The 19,170-nt window shown below is 44.3% G+C and overlaps 1 protein-coding gene across 8 annotated transcripts in view; it reads left to right on the top strand.

The window, feature by feature from the left end:
• Nucleotides 1-19,170, top strand: part of CPSF6 (cleavage and polyadenylation specific factor 6) — an 85,213-nt gene that overhangs the window by 28,829 nt on the left and 37,214 nt on the right. For 4 of the 8 annotated variants that reach the window (XM_038388060.2, XM_038388059.2, XM_043493537.1 and 1 more), the window contains 7 exons: nucleotides 601-746; nucleotides 2,385-2,558; nucleotides 10,536-11,040; nucleotides 12,317-12,409; nucleotides 13,440-13,555; nucleotides 13,934-14,087; nucleotides 18,912-19,106. In XM_038388060.2, coding sequence (XP_038243988.1) covers nucleotides 601-746; nucleotides 2,385-2,558; nucleotides 10,536-11,040; nucleotides 12,317-12,409; nucleotides 13,440-13,555; nucleotides 13,934-14,087; nucleotides 18,912-19,101 — 1,378 coding nt within the window. In that variant the 3' untranslated portion in view covers nucleotides 19,102-19,106. Of the gene's footprint in view, nucleotides 1-600; nucleotides 747-2,384; nucleotides 2,559-10,535; nucleotides 11,041-12,316; nucleotides 12,410-13,439; nucleotides 13,556-13,933; nucleotides 14,088-18,911; nucleotides 19,136-19,170 lie in introns of all 8 variants that reach the window. The other 4 variants (XM_043493558.1, XM_043493551.1, XM_043493565.1 and 1 more) reach the window with 4 other exon arrangements.

The raw sequence follows: 19,170 nt of genomic DNA, 5'->3' as shown, positions 1-19,170 counted from the left end.
TAAAATAAAATTGGTCCTTTTAAGCTTCACTAAATTTTATTTAGCTTGTTCTAGTTTAGTTATCTAAAACCTAAAATAAGTTTCCTTAAGAAATCCTAATTTATAGAGGAGGAAATATTCATTCTTTACCTTTGAGCTGTTTTGAAAGTCTCTGAGAGAGACAACTTCCCTTAATCCGTTTAAGTTTATCTCTGCAGTGATTGTTTCCTTAATGAGGCTTTTTAGTCGCTAGAAATGTGTTCAAAAATTGGAAATTGAAGTAAAGGGTTATAATTTTGTGGACATGCCAGCTAAACGGGCACACTGTGTGGTTGAGCAGAAGAAAAGTTACTTTTCCATCTCCATCCTTTTCATGGGCATTTCAAATTGAATGGTGAGAAAATTGTAATTCTCACGTTCATATTTACATTTATCGTTCTTATATCTTTAGAGTTTGCGTTACGATTTTTCAAGTATCTTTAAGACTGAATTAACCAAGTTTGTGGGGAGGTTTTTTGTCAAATGTTCTTTTGCTTGTCATGTATTTATCCGTTCTCTGGAAGGCCATCAGAGATTTTTCTGGTGCAAGAAATTGATGCAGCTTTTCCCCCTTCTTTTTAGGTTTGCCCTTGTAGGTGTGGGATCTGAAGCATCCTCCAAAAAGTTGATGGATCTCTTGCCTAAAAGAGAATTGCATGGGCAAAATCCTGTTGTAACTCCATGCAATAAGCAGTTCCTGAGTCAGTTTGAAATGCAGTCAAGGAAAAGTAAGTTTTTTTTTCTCTTCTTAGTTGCATTGTAACTTTAAAAAACAAGGGTCCATTTCAGGAAAGGTATTGCAGTGTGCACTCTGCCCATGACAACGTGTATGGCTCCAAATAGTTATGAAATGTTTACGGTTAGGGAAACTTGTCAAAAGGTATCTGGGGCTAATACCTTTATGGATCTTTTCCCTATAGTTCTTCGAAAAATACTATGTGCGTGAAAACATTCATACAACCAGATTGAACAAAAGGAATACATTAACAACTTGGACATTTTGAAGACAAAATGGACTAGATTCTGATATCTGACTGAGCTCTGCTTGTTGCAGGACCTGGAATGAGATGGATGTCACTGCTCTATCCTTCGCACAGCAGTTGGGCCATGGCATAGCTTTGAGCTGCCTGAGGGCTAGTATAACTGGCTTCTGAATGCAGTGAGCCCAAGGGTCTCTTCCATAGCATGAAATACTTCTTTGTTCTAGCCAAACCCCTTTCCTCAGCTGAACTTCCTATGATGGAAAATGGGGTGGGGGGGAGTGAGAAGGTTTGATGTGTGGCTGGCTTTGCCAGTCTGATCACACCAGGGGAATTCTTGAATAAGTGAGCTTTGCTAGGGCTTTGTTCTGGTGGACCAATGTAATTTAACCAGAGCAGGGGCCAGGATTTGACCCATTATATCCACTTCACTCCTTTTGAAAGGATGGAAATTATCAAGAAATAAAAACTGCACAATGGCAAATACATTTTTACATGTAACGAAATTATAAAAAATCATCAATGAACTTCTGATGTGAGTAAAAATATTAATGAACTTTTTTGTATCATATTTTTTATTCAGATTCTATGCTTGGTTCCCTTCTCCACATGCGGGAAAAAGGAACCAAGCATAGAGGCAGAATAAAAACGGCTATGATTCACTCCCTAGTCTTCTGTTCTGGACACGCCTCTCACTGGTGGCTGACAGCTCAAATCCACTTGTGGCTCTGGCCCAGAGAATGGCTTCTGTTTTCTCTTCTCCTTTATTATGTAGCAGCGAGTCCCTAAAAGAGTTAGTTAGGCAGGCGTCTCCATGTTTCCAGGTCCTTTTGCAGGCTTCCAGGCTCTCTCTCTCTCTCTCCCCCCCCCCCCCCGCTTCCCTTTTTATCTATTTAATGAAGAACCTAGATATCTGTTGTAGAAGCAGCTAGATATAAGAATAGCACCATGTGATCATCCACTCCTCTGTCTGTGGACCCTTAGTTGTCTGCAGACCACACTTAGGAATCTTTGGTTTAGTGGCCTGAGCATGGGACAGATGTTTAAGAGATTGAAATACAGTTGCCGCCAACTTCCACTGATTTGCTGAAAGAATTTGGACTAGTCACTTAACTTCTCCATGACTCTGTTTCCCTAGCCCTTAAAATAGGGAGATGGATGCTTTATAAAGCACTTTGAGAACGGTGCATGAAAAGGTCTATATAAATATGAAGGGTTAGTACTCAGCATTGCTGCAGTAACTATTGAAGAGCACACAGCAATGCTACCCCCTCACCTCAAAAAAACCAAAACCAAAATGAACTCGCTCAGTCACGAATTGGGGGGGGGAAAAACCCCAAAATCTTTGTTATGGAATGATGATATACTTTTGCTTCTCCATTGCAGCTACACAATCAGGCCAGATGTCTGGAGAAGGTAAAGCCGGTCCTCCAGGAGGTGGCTCACGTGCAGCGTTTCCACCAAATAACAGAGGACGAGGCCGTTTTCCAGGTGGCATTCCAGGTGGGGACAGATTTCCTGGACCTGCAGGACCAGGAGGACCACCACCTCCTTTCCCAGGTAAAGACACTAAAACCTATGTTTAATTTCCGAGCTCTCCATTTTCAGTTTTTAATATAGCCAAATATTAATATAGCACACTTTGTTTTGGGAATTACGGAGACCCAGGGAATTGGACTTGTTTACAATAAGTCTTCACTTTGTCACCGGAATGTAGGATTCTGTGGGAGCTCTGTGTCACTGTTCAGCACTGTTCAACTTCTGATATCAAAGGGGTGTTTTCAGGCTCCAGAGAAGTGGGAGCATGAGTATAAACAAACTGGATAACAGTATTATAGCAAAAATCATTAAAGTGATGATTTTGTTTAGTGTCACAATGTATACTGTGCTGGGCAACACAAAATGGGGAAGAGATGGCCAGCCCTCTGTAGAGATAGAGGTGGTTAGGGACTATTTAGAAAAGCTGGACGTGCACAAGTCCATGGGGCCGGACGAATTGCATCCGAGAGTGCTGAAGGAATTGGCGGCTGTGATTGCAGAGCCCTTGGCCATTATCTTTGAAAACTCGTGGCGAACGGGGGAAGTCCCGGATGACTGGAAAAAGGCTAATGTAGTGCCCATCTTTAAAAAAGGGAAGAAGGAGGATCCTGGGAACTACAGGCCGGTCAGCCTCACCTCAGTCCCTGGAAAAATCATGGAGCAGGTCCTCAAAGAATCAATCCTGAAGCACTTAGAGGAGAGGAAAGTGATCAGGAACAGTCAGCATGGATTCACCAAGGGAAGGTCATGCCTGACTAATCTAATCGCCTTTTATGATGAGATTACTGGTTCTGTGGATGAAGGGAAAGCAGTGGATGTATTGTTTCTTGACTTTAGCAAAGCTTTTGACACGGTCTCCCACAGCATTCTTGTCAGCAAGTTAAGGAAGTATGGGCTGGATGAATGCACTATAAGGTGGGTAGAAAGCTGGCTAGATTGTCGGGCTCAACGGGTAGTGATCAATGGCTCCATGTCTAGTTGGCAGCCGGTGTCAAGTGGAGTGCCCCAGGGGTCGGTCCTGGGGCCCGTTTTGTTCAATATCTTCATAAATGATCTGGAGGATGGTGTGGATTGCACTCTCAGCAAATTTGCGGATGATACTAAACTGGGAGGAGTGGTAGATACGCTGGAGGGGAGGGATAGGATACAGAAGGACCTAGACAAATTGGAGGATTGGGCCAAAAGAAATCTAATGAGGTTCAATAAGGATAAATGCAGGGTCCTGCACTTAGGATGGAAGAATCCAATGCACCGCTACAGACTAGGGACCGAATGGCTCGGCAGCAGTTCTGCGGAAAAGGACCTAGGGGTGACAGTGGACGAGAAGCTGGATATGAGTCAGCAGTGTGCCCTTGTTGCCAAGAAGGCCAATGGCATTTTGGGTTGTATAAGTAGGGGCATAGCGAGCAGATCGAGGGACGTGATCGTTCCCCTCTATTCGACACTGGTGAGGCCTCATCTGGAGTACTGTGTCCAGTTTTGGGCCCCACACTACAGGAAGGATGTGGATAAATTGGAAAGAGTACAACGAAGGGCAACGAAAATGATTAGGGGTCTAGAGCACATGACTTATGAGGAGAGGCTGAGGGAGCTGGGATTGTTTAGTCTGCAGAAGAGAAGAATGAGGGGGGATTTGATAGCTGCTTTCAACTACCTGAAAGGGGGTTTCAAAGAGGATGGCTCTAGACTGTTCTCAATGGTAGCAGATGACAGAACGAGGAGTAATGGTCTCAAGTTGCAATGGGGGAGGTTTAGATTGGATATTAGGAAAAACTTTTTCACTAAGAGAGTGGTGAAACACTGGAATGCGTTACCTAGGGAGGTGGTAGAATCTCCTTCCTTAGAGGTTTTTAAGGTCAGGCTTGACAAAGCCCTAGCTGGGATGATTTAACTGGGACTTGGTCCTGCTTTGAGCAGGGGGTTGGACTAGATGACCTTCTGGGGTCCCTTCCAACCCTGATATTCTATGATTCTATGATTCTATGATATTTTAAAACAATAGTTACACTGGCTCACCACTCTGAGCAGGCTTGTCTTCGCTGATATGTTAGTTCAAGATATCCAGTTAGCCTAGTTCGAGTGAGAGCAATAATTGCAAAACAACACTCAAGCAGCACAGAATGATTGTATTAGCAGCACAATGTAGCTGTGTTCTTCTTAGAGTGCTTGCTCATGTGCTTTCAATGTTAGGTGTGTGCACACTGCATGCACCGTTGCCAGAGATTTTTCCCTCAGTGGTATCCTTCAGGCCGGCTCTAGCGCCCTCTGTAGCTGTGCGCTTATATGCCAGTATAAGGGGCACTGCTGCCACGCACCCTCAGTCCCTTCTTACCACTTGTGACAGTTGCTGGAACGACTCCTCTTGCTCCAGCAAGGCCTTCTTCCCTGTGATTTTTGGACTCTAACTTCCTTCTTAGTTATTGTAATTCAGTGTGTGTATATATAGTTTTTGCAATTCGTGTTAGTGTACATAGCCTAAATAGATAGTTCCTGTCATCGAGGGCCTCCTTTGCCCCAGGGGCTGGGCATGCCCCAGGCTTCAAGCCTTGTGCCTCCTGTGGCTAACCTATGCCTGTTAGTGACCTGTACTCCTGCTGCTTGAAGTGTTTGGGGGAGACTCATGTGAAAGACAGTTGCCAGATTTGTCAGGACTTCAGACTCTGCACTAAAAAAGAGAGAGACATTAGGCTAACCTCGTGAAAGCTGCTTTTAGACTAACCTCAGAGCAGAGCTGCTCCAATTCGGCGCTAGGCACTTCAGCATTGGTGCAAAACCCTCCCCCGAGCTCTTCCCAGCAGCATTCATCATCTCCAGCTCTGAGGAAGGAGGACTAAAAGCAGCTCTCCGACAGAGGGCACTCATCCGTGCAGAAAAAATACAAGCAGGGAGAAGGTAGCACAGTGAGATCTGTGCTGGGCCACTCCTGGGCCCGTGATGGCAACTGTCAACTCTGCCTAGAGCGTTGAGTCCAGTGCTGACCTGACATCCAGAAGCCACCGTAGTACCAGTGATCTGACTGTTCCATTGACCCAGGAGGGGTTCCAAGTGGCTAGGGACTTACTTTCTCTCCCAGTCCCTCGAACTCTAGGGGGATACCTATCAGCTCTGGTGACCAGAAGCAGAAGAGAACACGGAGCATCAGGCTCCTGCCCAGCACCTTCTTAGGGGTAAACTGTCCCTAATCCTGTCATCCCGATTATTTCCGGTTCACTGCTGGTCCCCAGAATTCTGGCACCGCATGGAGGCAGAAGCAAGTACTGCTCCACCAGGGTCTCTGAGAGAAGACTCCTCTTCTGAGTCTAAAGAGGAGCCGTACGTCCGACCTAAAGCCAGTCACCGGTACCTAGCCTATGTGCCACCGGACTTTGGTGCCGGTCCCCCTGCTCGCTCCTGGCCAGCAGGTCACTGGCCTATGCAATGGCCTTACTGGAACCCCTGGGGGTTTCTGTTGGCACCAGCTCCTCCCTCCCGTTGCTCCGCGATGGTTTCTGAGAGACAGGCTACTGCTCCTTCCCACTTGGGACTGGACCCCAACTTCGGTACTGACATTCAGGAGATGGCTCCAGATGTAGTTGAGGAAGAGGAAGGAGCCTATCCTCCCCAAACAAGGTTGTCATGGGACGCCGTAGCCTGCTTCCACATGATGATTTCAGGACCCATCAGGACCTTCTGAAGTGGGTAGTTGCAAACCTGGGTCTTGAAACTGAGCAGCCCCAAGAGACATCACACAACCTTATTGGTATCCTGGCTGCAGCAGCTCCCTTAAAGGTGGCCTTACCCATCAAGGAATTGGTGATGGGACTGGTCAAGGTCCTGTTGCAAACTCCTTCTCTGCCCCCCACCTCAGAGGACAGAGAAAAAGTATTGTGTGTCAGTGAGGGGGGTTCAGATGCTTGACCCCTAGACCCCTGGTCCTGGTGGTGTCTGCAGCAAACGAGAGGGACAGACAAGGCCAGTCAAACTGCAACCCCCAAACAAAAATAAGCTAAGAGACTGAACCTTTTCAGAAGAAAGATTTATTTGATGGGTAACCTTCAGCTACATACCTCCAATCAGTAAGCTTTGCTGGGGAGATACAGTTATAATCTATGGGACTCCTTGGCTCAGTTTAAGGAATCTATGCCCCAAGATTCAAGGCCAGAGTTCACTGCTCTCATGGAGGACGGTAGGAACATGGCCAGGACCTCTCTCCAGGTGGCTCTGGATGCTGCCAACTCTGCAGCCAGGACAATGGCCTCTGCTGTCAACATCAGACATTGTTCTTGACTTCAGTCCTCCAGGCTTCCTCATAAGGTCTAACAGTCTGTTCAGGACCTTCTAGACCTTCCTCATGAGGTCTATTCAAAAACTTCTCTTTTCTGGGAGTTGTCTGACACGAGACTTCATTGCCTGAAGCACTCAAGGGCCATCCTGTGATCCTTAAGTCTTTGCTTTCTGTCAGCTTCCAAGGAGCACTTCAGGCCCCAGCAGCCATGTCAGTTCTCAGTGCCTCCAAGACAAGAGCTCTTTTAAAGAAAAGGGAGAGGTGAAAAACTCCCATCCACCTTCAGCCTCCCACTCAGGTTTTCAGAGGTACTCCGGAGGGCCCAACCAAGCCTTTTAAAGGTGTGCCCGAGGGCACTGTATCAGTCACCATTTCAGATCTGCTTCCCCTTTATTGTTTTTGGACTGTCTATTCCACTTCAGCCTAGCATGGTCATGCGTAACATTGGACTGCTGGGTGCTGAGTACAGTGATAGTCGGTTATACTTTTCAGTTTTTATCCACCTATCCCTCCCACCCTCCTTTCCTGTCCCTCTTCAGGGACCCTTCTTATGAGCAACTCCTCATCTAGGTGGTACAATCCCTCCTACGAATGGGGGTTGTGGAGGAGGTTTCACAAGACTTGAGAGGAAAGGGGTTTTACGCCTGGTATTTCCTAATCCCAAAGGGGACCTACAGCCCATCTTGGACCTGCATCGCCTCAACAGATATCTCAAGAAACTGAGATTCTGCATGGTTTCCCTGGCCTCCATCATTCTCTTCCTGGATCCATAAGGTTGGTACATTGCCCTTGACTTAAAGAACGTTTACTTTCACATTTCTATCTTCCATGTTCACAGAAGATTTATTAGATTTATAGTACCACTAATAATTGCTCTCCGGGTTTTTAAGAAGCGTATGGCGGTAGTAGCAGCTTTCTTCAGATGGCGAGGCGCCCAGGTCTACCCAAACCTCAACAACTGGCTAATCAAGGTTGCAGGCTCACTTACAGAACAGCATCAGTTTGGTCGAGCCACGGGCCTGCTGATAAATGAGCAGAAGTCAACTTTTGTCCTGGTTCCGAGAATAGAATTTATTGAGGCGGTTCTCGACTCAACCCAAGCCAGGGCCTTCCTGCCCAAACCTGATTCCAGACCATATCAGACCTGATTCCCAGTGTCATGGTCCACACAACCATGACTGCTCAGGCTTGCCTCAAGCTATTGGGATGCATGGCTGCATGTACGTACTTGGTCCAGCACGCAAGGCTGCGCCTCAGATCCCTTCATATGTGGTTAGCATCAGTATACTCCCCGAGCAGACGCCACTTGGACTCGGTGCTCAAGGTCCCTCTCGTGGTCCTCGCCTCCCTGGACTGGTGGAAATCGGTAATGATGGGGTTGCCCTTTGTTACTCCTCAACAGTCAGTAGCTTTAGTCTTGGATGTAGAGTAGACCTAGAGTAGAGCCCCCATCAACAACCTGAGAACTCAGGGCCTCTGGTCCCAAGAAGAATTCTCCCTGCATATAAACATCAGGGCGGTATTCTTAGCATGCCAAGTGTTCCTTCCACAGATCTCAGATGAGCTGCTGCAAGTCCTGACAGACAGTACCGCAGCCACGTTCTATATCACTAAACAGGGAGGGGCCTGATCTTCAGCCCTGTGTCAGGAGGCCATCTGTTTGTGGGACTTCTGCACAAAGTACTCTGTTCATCTCGAGGTGTCACATCTCCCTGGAGCCTGGAATGTACTGGCGGAATCCTTCAGCAGATCCTTTTTCTCTCAAAGTGATGCCTTCACCCAGAGATCATCAGGTTAATCTTCCAAAGATGGGAGCTCCCTAGGTGGACCTGTTCACTACCAGGCAGAACAGGAAGTGCCATCAGTTTTGTTCCCTGCCCAGGCACAGCCACAGGCTACCTCTCCGACGCTTTCCTGTTCCTGTGGACAGATCTACTTTATGCCTTTCCCCCGATCCCCATGGTTCACAAGGTCCTCCTAAAAATCAAACGGAACAAGATGTGAGTTATTCTGATAGTCTGGTATAGCCACATCAGCACTGGTTTGGCATGCTCCTTGATCTGTTGTTAGCAACTCCACTCTCACTCCCACTCCATCTGGACTGAATTCAGAAAACCATGGATGGTTGCTTCATCCATACCTCACTTGCCTGCACCGAACTGCATGAATGCTGCATGGCTGAACTCGGAAGAACAGGCTTGCTTGGAATAGGTCCGGCAGATCTTGCTAGATGATAGAAAGCCTTTCACTAGGGCTACCTACCTGGCCAAATGGATGCGTGTCTCAATTTGGGCTTCTCAGTGTGTGCTCTCTCCATCTCGATCTTCCCTCCAGTCTGTCTTGGACTATTTGTTCTACATAATGCAGCAGGACCTGGCCCTCCCATCTATCAGGATTAATTTAGCAGCCATCTCAGCCTTCCACCCTCCAGTGAACAGCAGGTCACTGTTCTCTCACAAAATGACAGTGCTGTTTCTCCAGGAGCTGGAGAGGCTCTATCCTCAGCCCTGAACCACCCCCCCTCTAGTCCCATAGGACTTAAACCTGGTTCTGTCAAGACTCACAGGTTTTTCTCCCCCCCATCCCCTCCCCTCCCCTCCCTTTGCTCTTTTAGCATCATGCCCCCTGCTACTTCTCTCTTGGAAGGTCGCCTTCCTGGTGGCAATCACCTTGGCCAGAGGGATCTCTGAAATCAAGGCCTTTACATCAGAACTGCCTTATGCAGTGTTCTTTAAGGACAAGGTCCAACTGTGCTCCCATCCAACCTTCCTATCAAAGGTAGTGTCACAATTCCATAACAACCAAGAAGTTTTCCTACCAGTCGTCTTCCTGAAACTTCACAAGAACTCTGAGGAATGGCGGCTTCACTTGTTGGATATTAGATGTCCTCACTTTTTATGTTGAGAGGACTAAACCCTTCTGCAAGTCCACACAACTTTTTATTGCAATAGCGGAAAGGATGAGAGGGCTTCCTGTGTCAGCTCAGAGGATCTCATCCTGTATAACCACCTATATTTGGGCTTGCTCTGGCCACCTTAACCGCTCACTCCACAAGATCCCAGGCTTTGTAAGTAGCATTTCTCGTGCAGGTCCCAATCCAGGATATCTGCAGAGATGCAACCTGCTCATCGATGTGTACTTTCGTATCCTAGTACACCAACACCCAAGGGCCTGAGATGATGATAGTTTCGGAACAGCAGTGTTGCAGTCAGTATGTCCGTGAACTCCGAGCCCACCTCCTTGGGTACTGCTTGTGTGTCGTCTAACATGGAATGGACATGAGCAAGCACTCGAATAAAAAATGGTTACTAACCTTTCTGAACTGTTGTTCAGGATGTGTTGCTCATGTCCATTCCATGATCCACCCCCTTATCCCTCTGTTGGAGTTAACCTGCAAGACGGAACTCAGAGGGATGTGCCTGTTGGCATCCCTGATACCGACACATAAGCTCATGACTTTTGAGGGCATTTGAACGAGCTCAACAGATACCACTGAGGGAAAAATCTCCGGCAGTGGTGTATGCGGCACATGCACACCTAACATGGAATGGACATGAGCAACACATCTCGAAGTCAAGTACTTGTTTGAACTTTATCAAATGATGACTTGCTTTTTCCAAAGGTGGGAATGCATAATGTCTCATGCACATCAAAATTGTTCAGTGAGACTTGCAAAAGTTTAGTTAAAATGATCTAATTATGGAAATAACTTTATTTTCCCATTTTTCTTTCAGCTGGACAAACTCCACCACGTCCACCTCTAGGTCCTCCAGGTCCCCCCGGACCACCAGGTCCTCCACCTCCTGGTCAAGTTCTTCCTCCTCCATTAGCCGGGCCTCCTAATCGTGGTGACCGTCCACCACCACCAGTTCTGTTTCCTGGACAACCCTTTGGTCAGCCTCCGCTGGGTCCACTTCCTCCTGGTCCTCCACCTCCAGTTCCAGGCTATGGCCCCCCTCCAGGTCCACCACCACCACAGCAGGGTCCACCTCCGCCTCCCGGTCCTTTTCCCCCTCGTCCACCTGGTCCACTTGGGCCTCCCCTGACACTTGCTCCTCCTCCACATCTTCCCGGGCCACCTCCAGGTGCTCCCCCACCTGCTCCACATGTGAATCCAGCTTTCTTCCCCCCACCAGCCAATAGTGGCATACCTACTTCAGACAGTCGTGGTCCACCACCAACAGATCCATATGGCCGACCTCCACCTTATGACAGGGGTGACTATGGTCCACCTGGCAGGTGAGTACTTTTAGTGTAGTGTAATTGGTAGCATGCTTATTCCATGTAAGAGGCATCAGAGGCATTTTGGCTTTTAAGTAGCTTCTTTTCCACTTTCTTCACTAAAACATCTGTCAATGTTTTTCTAGGGGTGGAAGCATCCTCAGATGCAGTGTCCATCTCCTCCTCTTTTTCCCTCTTCAACTCAGACTTCTGTCTTCCTTCACTTTTTGTAATTTTGGTGTCATTATTGACCTTCTCCAACGTTTTCTATTTCTATCTGGTACTACCTCTGCAGTGGTTTATTAATGCTTTTGCCGCAGCTCTACCTCTAGAAATCTTCACCTTCATCTTCTCTTACTCTGACTATTCGGCAGCTGTCTTCTCATGGCCTTTCCAAGTCCCACCCAGCTCTGCAGTGTCCATGCTGTGCAAAATGCTGCTGTCCTTTTTCTTACAAATACTGCACTATATAAATGTTAAGTACACCATAGTACAACCATAACTGTATCGCCCTCATCTTCATGCAATGCTACTGGCCCCCATTCTTGTCAGGATTGGTATCCTTGTCACAAAAACCCTCCATGGATTTTCTCTGCCTCTTTACCTTTCTTTCTCTCCCACCTCCATCTGTTTATCTAGTACCAATCTTGCTATAGTTGGTGCAAATCCTTCTTTTCAACTCCTGCAATCTGGAACAGCCTTCATGATTCTCAAATCTTATCTGAAATATCTCTTCTCCTTTGCCAATACCTCTTAGTTTCTTTATACCTCCATTGCTTGTTTGCTTGTTTGCTTGTTTGTTGTACTTGTGTTAAACTCTGTAAAGCATTTGGGGACAGTATGTAAGAAAGGCACTGTACAAAATGAAGTTTTATTGTATTTACATATAGATCTTATGAGTTATATTGGTCATGCTTCCAGTGTGAGGAAGACATATGTATTCTGTCCTTTTAATAGTAATTTTTTTTTTGTTTCGGTTTGGACGTTGGTTCTGGTTCTTCCCATTATGGAATTCAAAAGTAAAAAATCAATTATTTATAAATGTAATGTTCATATAGAAATTGTATGGAAATTTAGAGCATTTGATATAATTACCTTATATATAATCATAATAAACACCAGGTTTTTTCTGGTATCCAAGATTGAGGTTGTCCACAGTTTGTAGAAGGATGGGGGGAGGAAAAGGGTGGGAGAGCAGGACAGAACCACTGCACTTGCTGTCCAATATTTTCATTATAATAATTTCAAAATTACAATCCATAACATTTAAATTGTCATTAATTATATATCATAGGCGTTTCACTGGAAATAACATGTCCATAAGAGAACAATTACATATTCCATTGTATTGGAGGCATACGAAAAATAATACTCAAAACGCAGGGAGGTATGAATTTTTAGACATTTCCTCTTATGCTAAACTGGCTATAGGATCTTGTTCCACTTCTTGCTCTTAAGAGGATAGCATTGCTTATCATTCTGCATTTTCTTTCTACCAGAATAACTAACACTATTTTAGTAATATTATTCAGCAGTGAGCCAGTTTAACAGTCTCATTAACATCATTCTACAGATATTCTGTATAACGGAGACTGGCTGATAGAACACTGCAGAATTGGATGGGAAATTTTTTATCCCCATTTTGTATAGGTTAATTTCCATTTCTATGGAAACCAAATACACGTGATCAATAAAATATTATTTACAGCATTCAGCGAGAATACTAGAATTCCCTTTTACTACCCTAAGTGTAAACTTGACACTTCTCCATAAGATTTCTTGTTAAAACAGTAAATTGGAGCACCCTTGAACTTGACCAGAAAAATATTGGAAATTAAAGCAGAAATAAAATCTTTGAAATGATATTCAGGAGGTGGAGCATTAATAATGCTAGACTATATTTACTTCATCTGCTGCATAACTTAAAGTCCTGATGTGATAGTTAGAGCAGGGGACTGGGAGCCAGGAATTTGAGTTCTAATCCCATTTTTGATATAAATTCCATCTCTGACTGTGGGCAAATCACCTGACTCCCCTGCCTCAGTTTCCCCATCTATACAATAGGAAATATACCTGCTGGTGTTATAGGGATATTGTGAAGATTAGTTAAAATTTTGTAAAGCATTTTGAAGATGGAAAGCACAGTATAACTGCTTCTAAATCTTCAGTATAAAAGGATGATCAAAGATAACGTAATCACGTTTACACAGCAGATGTTTTAATGGTATTGTACTTTTTTTGCCTGCAAGTTTTGTACCATAAAACTTTTTTTAAAACAAAAACAAAAAAACCAAAAACCTGCTTTCTGTCCTGTTTGTCACTTTGCTTAAAGTTGCAGACTTGAGTTGTTGATAACTGCAATGCTATCTTCACAAGCTTTGGATTACTTTTTTAAACTTTAGTTTTATTAATTGCAGAGAAATGGATGCTGCAAGAACACCTTTAAGTGAAGCAGAGTTTGAAGAAATCATGAATAGAAATAGAGCCATCTCAAGCAGTGCCATTTCAAGAGCTGTGTCAGATGCCAGTGCTGGTCAGTACATCTTTAGTGTCCCTCCTGTTCTATCCCACTAAAAGCAATTTTATATAATTTCCCCATGGGAATCTTGGAGATGTGAAGCTGCTTCTACTTTTTCGTTCCTTTTTTTTTTTTAAATAAAAAAAACATCAGAGTGCAATCCTTATCGTAGATATTTCTTGTGACTGACTTGAACTATGCTCAAATTAGATTTATATGGACACTTGTTAGGTACAAATATATACCATGTTTTTAATAGCTGGTCCACAGAAGTGGCTTGAAAGCTGTTGCAGAGAAGACCAGCTGTCAAAGGATAATAGTTTTACCGAGAGATTTTTATTACATTTTAATCTCTTTAATCTACTAACATCAAATTTACTTTCTTCTTTTCAGGGGACTATGGAAGTGCTATAGAGACCTTAGTAACTGCTATTTCCTTAATTAAACAATCCAAAGTATCTGCTGATGATCGTTGTAAAGTACTTATTAGCTCTCTGCAGGATTGCCTTCATGGAATTGAGTCCAAGTCTTATGGTTCTGGATCAAGGTAAAGCTTTCCTGTTTCATTCTCTAGCTGCACTCTAAATAAACAAGACCTGTAAAGGATAGGAGAAAGGTATTTTATCCTCCATTTTACAGATGGGGAACTGAGGCACAGAGTAATTAAGTGACTTGCGTAAAGTCACACAGGATGTCTGTGGGAAGAGCTAGAAATTGATCCTAGATCTCCTGAAAACCAGTTAGTTGTCCTAAACACAAGGCCATCTTTCCTCCCCAAACTGACCTCTGCAGCCTCATTTTAATCTAATTTTAATTAGAATTATATTTCTTTACATGCTGCAATAATAGCATGTAAACATCAAAACAAAATTAATTACAAACTTGTGAGCAGATTGATATAAAATCATGATTATGTATGTAGTTATTAAAATTAATTATTCTTATACAATAATTATTAATTATACAAAATCAGTTTTCATTTTTATGATAGTTATCTGTATTCTTCTCTAGATAATTATGAATTTTAAATGGCAAGAAAATTTGGATAATGTTCTTCTGTTATAATTATGTTGAGGCTGCTAAGAGAAGACATGAGGGAGAGAGGAAGACAGCTGCAGCGGCACAGGAACCGGCAAACAGAGCTGTAAAGAGGGGAGTTTGTAAGGGGAGTTTGTGGGGAAGACTAAGAGAGCCAGGCAAAGGAACAGACAGGCCTGTGAAGGGAGTGTGTGGTGTTGTGGCAGTGTTTTGATGCTCGTTGGGGGTTTGTTTTGCTGTGCGTGGTGGTGTGTTGGTTTGGTTTGTTTCCCGCAGACTAACAGGACTTGGGTGAGAAGGCCATGACAGATACAGAGGCAGCTGTAGTAGTGACCCAAGTAGTGGAAGACAAAATGAAGATGACTTGATATAGAAGCTGCGGCATATACATGATCCTGGAGGAGGGTACCTGAAAAGAATTTCGTCTGCATGAAGTGCCACCTGATAGAGCTGATGGAAGAAAAGATCAGAGGATTGGAGATGCAGGAGGAAACTCTGGTTGAGTTTAAAAGGGGTTTTGAGCGGATGATGGAGCAAAGACATGAGGAGGCTGAAGGGAAAAGCTCAAACTTGCAGATGGAAGTAGGACCAAAGAACTCTGAGGGGAGACTGCTGTGTGAGGAAAGTGGACAGTGGAAGCATGTGACTAAGAGAACCAGGCAGAGGAAAAGACGGGTTAGTGAAGGAGAAACAGAGCTCAGGAACAGGTTTGTGGAGTTGGAAAATGAAGAAGGGGCACAGCAGGTGGTCACTGAAGGTGAGAGGGCAAGGAAGAAGAGAAAAGCAGCTAGTCCTATAGGAAGAGGGCAAGAGTCAATGGAGAAACACCAAATATGAGCCCCAGGAGGATACGGGATGGGTTGCAGAGGATTGCAAGGGAGAATAGGAATCGAGAGGACTTGCAGCCAGAGGGAACAGGGGATAGCTGGAGAATCGTACCATCGCCAGGAAAAGGCAGGTCTACATGATTGGGGACTCGTTACTGAGAAGAATAGACAGGCCTGTAACCAGAGCTGATCCAGAGAACAGAAGGGTGTGCTGTCTGCCGGATGCTAAGATACAGGATGTGGACCTAAGGCTGAAGAGGATTCTAACGACAGCGGGAAAGAATCCACTGATTGTCCTTCTTGTGGGAACAAATGATATGGCTAGAATCTCGCTGTAACGTATCAAGGGAGACTATGCCAGGCTGGGGAAGATGCTTAAGGAAATCGAGGCTCATGTGATCTTTAGTGGGATTCTGCCTGTTCTTAGAGAAGGGCAACAAAGGTGTGACAAGATTATGACTGTCAACAGATGGCTTAGGCAGTGGTGCTATAAGGAGGGCTTTGGAATGTACGGCCACTGGGAAGCATTCATGGACAGAGGACTGTTCTCTCAGGATGGACTTCACCTGAGTAAGGAGGGAAATAGACTTCTAGGATGGAGGATGGCACAACTGATCAAGAGACTTCATGCCGGATTTTAACATTGAGAGGGAAGAAAACAAAGTAAGAGAGGATACAGCAGTGGGTAGGAGAATGGACATAAGGAGGAAGCATAGTGTACATACCAGTCTAATAGGTGATACTGACGGTAGAATGTCTGTGTCTAATCAGGTAAAGAATGTGAGTAAGGCCAAAGAGCAAAAATTAATATGTTTGTACACTAATGCGAGGAGCCTAGGTAACAAAATGGAGGAACTAGAGCTACTGGTGCAGGAAATGAAAGCAGATATTATAGGGAAAACAGACACATGGTGGAATAGTAGTCATGACTTGTCTACAGATATTGAAGGGTATGTGCTGTTTAGGAAAGACAGAAATAAAGGCAAAGGTGGTGGAGTAGCATTGTATATCAGTGATGAGGTAGACTGTAAAGAAATAAGTGATGGAATGGATAAGACAGTCTCTGGGCAAAAATCACATTTGGGAAGAAAGCTACTGGAGCCTCCCCTGGGATAGTGCTTGAGGTGTGCTATAGACCGCCAGGATCCAATCTGGATATGGATAGAGACCTCTTTAATGTTTTTAATGACGTATATGCTAATGGGAATTGTGTGATCATGGGAGACTTTAACTTCCCAGATACAGACTGGAGGACAAGTGCTAATAATAATAATAATAGGGCTCAGATTTTCCTGGATGTGATAGCTGATGGATTCCTTCACCAAGTAGTTGCTGAACCAACAAGAGGGGATGCCATTTTAGATTTGGTTTTGGTGAGTAGCAAGGACCTCATAGAAGAAATAACAGGGAGACTACAACGGGTCCTACTGAAAGGTGAATTGTCAGGCGGGAGGGAGGTTACCAGTGGAGTTCCTCAGGGATCAATTTTGGGACCAATGTTGTTTAATCTTTTTTTTACTGACCTAGGCACAAAAAGCGGGAGGGCTAATAAAGTTTGCGGCTGATACAAAGCTAGGAAGTATTGCCAATTTAGAGAAGGATCGGGATATCGTACAAGAGGATCTGGATGACCCTGTAAACTGGAGTAACAGTAATAGGATGAAATTTAATAGTGAGAAGTGTAAGGTTATGCATTTAGGGATTAATAACAAGAATTTTACTTATACTCTGGGGACGCATCACTTGGAAGTGGAACAGAGGAGGAGACGGACCTCAGGGTATTGGTTTATCCCAGGATGACTATGAGCCGCCAATGTGATACGGCCGTGAAAAAAGCTAATGTGGTCTTGGGATGCGTCGGGCGAGGTATTTCCAGTACAGATAAGGAGGTGTTAGTACCGTTATACAAGGCACTGATGAGACCTCATCTGGAATACTGTGTGCAGTTCTGGTCTCCCATGTTTAAGAAAGATGAATTCAAACTGAAACAGGTACAGAGAAGGACTACTAGGATGATCCGAGGGATGGAAAACCTGTCTTATGAAAGGAGACTCAGAGGTTGGCTTGTTTAGCCTAACCAAAGGAAGGCTGAGAGGAGATACGATTGCTCTCTATAAATATATCAGAGGGATAAATACCATGGAGGGAGAAGAATTATTTAAGCTCAGTACCCATGTGGACACAGGAACAAATGGATATAAACTGGCTGTTAGGAAGTTTTAGACTTGAAATTAGACAAAGGTTTCTAACCATCAGAGGAGTAAAGTTCTGGAACAGCCTTCCAAGGGAAGCAGTGGGGGCAAAGACACCTCTGGCTTGAAGACTAAGATTGATAAATTCATGGAAGGGATGATGCGATGGGATAGCCTAATTTTGGCAATTAATTGATCTTCAACTATTAGCGGTAGAGATGCCCAATGGCCTGTGCTGGGATGTTAGATGGGGTGGGATCTGTAATGTACAGATGTAATGTACAACAGAGCATTCTTTCCTGGGTGTCTGGCTGGTTAGACTTACCCATATGCTCAGAGTTTAACTCATCGCCATATTTGGGGTCAGAAAGGAATTTTTCCTCCAGGGCAGACTGTCAGAGGCCTTGAGATTTTTCGCCTTTCTCTGCACTGTGGGACACAGGTCACTTGTTGGAGGATTCTCTGCACCTTGAAGTCTTTAAATCACAATTTGAGGACTTCAATAGCTCAGACATAGGTTAGGGGTTTGTTACAGGAGTGGGTGGGGGAGATTCTGTGGCCTGCATTGTGCAGGGAGTCAGACTGGACAATCATAATGATCCCTTCTGACCTTAAAGTCTATGATTCTATGATTGAAGTCCATCAGGCTTCACTCAATACTAACCGGAGATATTCATATTTCTTCTAGAATTAACTCCATATGGAGTTTGGAGAGAGATTCAGTTTATAGTCAGTCCAGATACTGTACTAATAGTGTAATTTACTGATATTCATAGTCAAATTCAATACCACTGTCCCTACAAACTTCCAATACCTAAAATGGCTGCCACAGTTGCAGCAGCCATTTTAGGTTGGATGCATTCCCATGAGCAGCTGTCTTGTCATCGTCTCCTCAGTTTTCTCTACCTCTTCCTTTCTCCTTTCAGTCCCCAGTACTAGAGTATCTTCTCAAATGGTAAGGAAATAGATAATATTGTGCTGGGTCTGCTGCTGGAATTGTCAAAAGTGAAGAAGAAATGGGTTAACTTGGAAGAGTGGGAGTAGGGTACATATTCAGTAGTCTCTGAATACCAAGTCTGCACTATTAAGTATTTGGTGGCTGCTTGAAATAAAAAAACAGATTCACCCCCTCTGTGCACTATACACACACACACATTTCTATATCAAAACAAACATGTCTTTTTGTTTGTTTTTCTTCTCAACATTCTTGTTAGAGCATTTTCATTTTATTAAATAGGCAGAACTTAACACATCTTAATTTTCTTGTGTTGTGTGAGTATTTGGAGTAAAAATTAATGAAGTAATTTCTTTTAGAAGACGTGAACGGTCAAGAGAGAGGGACCACAGCAGGTCAAGAGAAAAAAGCAGGCGTCACAAGTCCCGTAGCAGAGATCGCCATGATGACTATTACCGGGAAAGAAGCCGTGAACGAGAGAGACATCGTGATCGTGACAGAGATCGTGATCGAGAACGTGACAGAGAACGAGAATATCGCCATCGTTAGAGAAGGTGGGCATTTCAGTTTTATGTTGTGTAGGGTTGATGGTTACTTGAATTAACAGTAACAACTTTG

Source organism: Dermochelys coriacea, chromosome 1, assembly GCF_009764565.3.
Source record: "Dermochelys coriacea isolate rDerCor1 chromosome 1, rDerCor1.pri.v4, whole genome shotgun sequence".
NCBI lineage: Eukaryota > Metazoa > Chordata > Testudines > Dermochelyidae > Dermochelys > Dermochelys coriacea.
Note: the sequence above shows the minus strand (reverse complement) of the source record. Positions and strands in the feature narration are given on the sequence as shown.